Source organism: Limulus polyphemus, unplaced genomic scaffold, assembly GCF_000517525.1.
Source record: "Limulus polyphemus unplaced genomic scaffold, Limulus_polyphemus-2.1.2 Scaffold2639, whole genome shotgun sequence".
In the NCBI taxonomy this organism is placed as follows: domain Eukaryota; kingdom Metazoa; phylum Arthropoda; class Merostomata; order Xiphosura; family Limulidae; genus Limulus; species Limulus polyphemus.
Genome location: NW_013668249.1, coordinates 11733 through 16940, shown reverse-complemented (window position 1 = coordinate 16940; position 5208 = coordinate 11733). Strand labels below are relative to the sequence as shown.

At 33.9% G+C, this 5208-nt stretch overlaps 1 protein-coding gene across 1 annotated transcript in view; it reads left to right on the top strand.

The window, feature by feature from the left end:
* The window catches only part of LOC106467508 (eukaryotic translation initiation factor 2D-like), a 96214-nt gene extending 91313 nt beyond the window's left edge, over positions 1 to 4901 (top strand). Inside the window, exon 7 of the mRNA XM_013927867.2 lies at positions 4708 to 4901. Within this exon, the coding sequence (XP_013783321.1) occupies positions 4708 to 4775 (68 nt within the window). The 3' untranslated portion in view covers positions 4776 to 4901. The remainder of the gene's footprint in view (positions 1 to 4707) is intronic.
* Positions 4902 to 5208: the final 307 nt, after the last annotated feature.

The window sequence follows — 5208 nt, the reverse complement described above, 5'->3', positions numbered from 1 at the left end:
GATACATAGTCATTGTATTATTATGTGAAAACAATTTTCACATCTTTTCATATAAAAGTATATTTTACTTAGTTAATTTCTTCTATAATAACAAGGTCTTGAATAATACTATGAGAAAACTGTGTTTGATCACAGAATAAAAATCATTGCATAACTGATGCTTTATCTGGATCGATCATTCCTGCCCAAAACTTCAGCTGCTTGTGAAGGGAGTTCTTCATTTCTGTCAATTTCCCTTCCCTTCATTTCTCACCTCTATTACAGATCAGATCCAGATGGACTTCTATATCATGTTTCTGTTTTTCATTGTTATCTTTCCTTGCACAATTTGCTTCCATGGTTCCCGATCCTGCCTCTTCATTCACTGGGACCTTTACTCAAAACTTGATTTTTCCCCTTCTACCCTAACAGGTTGGATTTGTCTTTTCCAGGACATCCTTTGGAAGAGGTTCTTTGGTCAGGCATGTAGACTACCACTCATACATTCATCTCCCACACCCTGGGATGTCATATCAAAGTTGTATTCAAGTGGAGGCTGATCCCCTACATCTTGATGTATGGCCGGTAATGTACACTGTTGAGATGGGGTGTTCCACAAGATTGCTAGTATGTTTTCCTTGTAGTATTTTGCTTCAACAAAATGGCTATTCCAGACTGTACTAACCCATGGACTTGAATTGGTAAAGCAGAAGGGAATTGCTGCCAATCCTTGCCAATTTCTTTGTTGAATAAATCAAGGATAGCTTGCTTTTAAAAATAGGGATTTCATGGTCACCCATTGCACTGTCTCTGGTGTGTGCAGTTCTCCAGATTCCCCACTGTGCTCCCCCCTTTATTCTAGTGGATTATACGAGTTCTTGCCACATACCAGTTCCTAGCTGCTGGGGTGGTGGACCATGGAGGCAACTCCCTGTATGTGCTCAATTCCACTCAGTAGTAAGTAGGATGGTGGCATTCTGCTTGTGTAGATGGCATAGATCCACCACCTGAATCACACTTGTATAATAAAAGCAAGAGAGTAGATCCACCACATTGCAGTTCATTTCTCCGTTTGGGATCCTTTATCCTATCACTGACTGGATGTTATTTCCAAGTGAGTGGGACCAATCAACATAAGTCCTCACACGTGTTGGTTGTGATTTCACATCCTACTTCAATCACAGGATTTTACCTCATGTTTTCCACCTCTATGCTGTGGGTCCCAAAGGTTGATTTTGTGTGGATCTAGATTTATTTGTCCCAAGTCTGTGGTTGCTCAAGGAGTTGGCTGATCATCCATGTGCTCCAGCTTCTGTTTAGTCCTATCCTTGGGGCCAATGTAGTTCCTCTGGCACTCCACCTCAGTGAGGCTCATTCCCAGAGGCTGAAGTTAAACATAATGGAACCGGTTCAATTGGTTTTGAATTTGAAGTGAACTGCCATAATGGCATGTACATTTCTACTATTATTTGGATGTTGGGTTCCTGGATGGCTAGGCTAGGTTGGTTGTGGTTTTGCACAAATGTGCCCTGTTTAGTTGCCTGGTATGGAATTTTCTTCTGTTCTACTCAACATGAGATGAAGACAGTGTGGACCCTCCTCCTATCATGAGTTGGAAGATGTTTGCCCAGTGCCGCTTGGTTTTAGACTGGAGTTGACCTACCAAGTAAGATATGTTGTGCCTATCCACACCAGGGGACACATCCATTTTAGCTTTCCTCACCATCTGGTCTGTGGTTGGGGGCTCTACTTTCATTCTTCTCCTGAATTATAATTTTGGAGATTTCAGTAAGATGTGGGGTCAGACCACCCCCAATTTTCTCTCTTATTTATTGGATGTGCTCCTCACACTTTCCAGCCATTTATGTGACACTTACTATCACACTGGACAGAGTATACCTGGTACAGAAGTGGTCTGTTGTCCCACATGTGTTCCTCTCCCAATAGGGGCTCACATGCCATGGATGTTAGGATGCTTATCTATATCCCTCACACTGATCCCTCCACCTTTTCAATCTAGTATTCTACTTATTATGTGAGAGGAGGTAAGGTACTGTATTGGAAGTTATTATTTTCCTACACTGAAAATTTATTTCCCGACAGGTACTTACCTCCTCCCACCCTTCCTCCCCACTACTAGTGCTTAATCTCTGCCTTATCTTGAAATGATGGTTAGGTAGAATAGAATAGAGGGAGTAACGTGTCACACTCCTGTTGGTAGATGGTTGTCACATAATAATTTACATGCAAAGATATGTTGAACAACATTGGTTGTTGGGTACCGGGAGTTTCAAGGCTAGTAGCATGTGAAAACATTTTGCATATATTGGGCATATATTTTCAGTGTAGGAAAATAATAACTTTAAAGATTTTCCTAATTCCATTTTCTGCAGAAACACTTCAGAAATAATTAACAGTATTTCTGACATATGGTCTTCATCAGTTTCAGCCTAAAATTCATTCACTTGTTCTTTTGTTCTTATTAGTTTTTTATTTCATATCTAAAATGATTAAAATTCTTAAAAATCTGATTTGTAATCTTACTTATCATACCCTGTGATGAGTGATACAAATAGCATCACCAATGATAACAAATAGGATTATTCAGAACAATAACTGATTTTAATGCCATTTAAATGTGAGTATATGGTATTGTGCAATAAAAGTTACAGGACAAACAATGTGTTGAAATACAAAGGTTTTACTGACATACAATGTTTCCATTGCTTTGAAAAGTTCTTTGTTAGGTGGAACTGAGAAACGTTTTGCAAATCATGGAATGCAATTGTGTAAATAAACCATCAAATATACAACATTGTTAATTCATGCAACAATAAGAAAGTGCTCTCAGTAACAATATGAATGTGAAAGTTTTCTATGTTGTCATGGTTACATTTTGTCTTATTTGTTCAGCAGCAAGTCAGGTACTATTGGCATGTTGGAATAATATATTCATTACATATTATTTGGTTTAGATTATAGTCTAATGTAATTTTTAGCTCCGAACAAAGCACAGTATTTGGGAGAAAGATGCAATGTATTATCACTTGTAGTTAAACTTAAATTGGGAAAAGTTGAAGTTTACTTATGGGTCTGAAAAGGATGAATTTATTAGTGCTTTGTTCAGTAATGCACAGTCATTTAAAATATCTTTTAATGGCTTGTTTCATACTCTTCTTTTTCTTGTATGTTTTTTCAATAATTCAGATGCTACTGTTATTTCTAGATAATTTGTGCAGCTGTTACTGCATTATGTATAAAGTATAATAAGATACGAGATATTTAGTTTTTGTGGTGTTTATTTTCTGTTAAATTCAGTAAAATTAGATCCTTGAAAATGACAGTTTGGTCCTGTAATTTATTTTCTGTTAGTCTGTGTGAAACATGCTTAATTGCTGTCCTTCCCTCCAAAAGGAAGTCTTATTCTTGCTCTTCTTAAATGAAAGCTGTGACATTCAATCATTCCAATGACATATTGTAATTTTGCCAAGATATGTTTCAGGTCTTTATCAGATCCAATTGAGAAAATCCTATTATCTTGAAGGTAATCCATACATATGGAGTGAAACATTCACATGTAGTTTAAAAATACATTATATAGAACACTATACATGTTTTTATAATTTAAGTAAAGAAATTTAAATTTTTTTATGTATATGTATTTGATGCTGTTTGTGATATTCATATTTATAGTAAGCTTGCATTGTAGAAACACCTTATTGAAGCCAATTATAAGAACTACAGCTAACTTAGGTAAAACGAAGCTTTATTTAACAATCACTGTTCCAAGCAAGTTATCAGTAGTCACAGTCACATTTGTTCTAACATAACATTTTTGATTCATTAAATATGATAATGAATAAACCACAAAATATATCAAAGAAACAGTTTGATTGGAAAACAAACACAGACCTTCAAATATAACAAATTTCACTACCACAAATCATGTAATAATAAATAATACATTGTAAATCTTAATACTAAACCCAAAGTAATATAAGGAGGGGTAGTGCAGCTATGAAAAGGTATCCGTTAACTAAACATTTTTCTTGATGTTTGTATCATAAACATAATAATTTTCATTTCAAAATCAATGTCTAGTGTTATTTTTGTTTACTAGTTGATGGTACTCAGTTTCTAAAATTAGAATTATTAGTGTTAGTGAATATTTGAATTGTGTATTTTCCAAGGTTTAGTACTACCTTCAAATTCCTAGCTAGCAAACGAACCTTCAAACACAGCTCTCACTGTGGAAGTTTCAATTTCAACTCTTGTCTTTTCATTTCTGTGTAGGCTCAGCAGTTTTTGTTATGAATTGCAACATAGCATCTGTGCATTTGTTTTGACAAAACTGATGTTAGAGTGAAAACTTGTAAAAATAATCTGGCATCCTGTTCTCATTAAACTATAATGATTCTTTTCACCTTCTTTCACTAATTGATGTACTTAGATTTAGGAATGCTTAAGCAATTGTAAAGAATGATTAAAAGCAATATTTAATATTGTAAGAAACTGAGGAACAATCATTTGATATTGCAAAAGCACTCTTCAAAGTGGTTAAAAGAGAAAAGTTGAGAAATCAGTATCTTATTTATTTACTTGTTTGGGTTACTTATGAAATTGTAAATAAATATATATATGTATTATAATCTATTTTTAAACTTGAATTAAATTTTTAAGTTACTCAAATTTATAACTGAATGAAGAAAATGTTTCTTTATATTGCAGATGAATATAAAGTTCCAAGGAAGTACATTAAAGGCCTAGACAGTGCACCTAAAGAGAAAAAGAAATAATGTTTCCTAAATAATACTGTCATAAAATAAAATACATGAATAAAATCTATAAACTACTGATGGAGGATATAGCTTTATAATAAAATAAAGCTGGGACAAAATTCCTGGAGATTCTTATCATTATAATAGTTGCTTTCTGTAGTTACGTTCACTTTTTCTTCAAACATAATATTTTTATGTTTTTATTTGTAAAATTTTTGTTTTAGAAATATCTTGTCTAATTACTGATCATTTTTGATCATTTTCTATTGCAGGTTAGTTTTAACATTAATGGAAGTTAAAACACAATACCAGATCTGTTTTCTTGTTTAAATAATCAAAGTAAAAAATATTGATTAAAAAAAAGAAATCAAATAACACTTGCTACTTGAGAAAACACAAGTGATTCAAGGTAATTTGATGGTGCTGATTTCAAAAATGTAGTCCAAAGTTA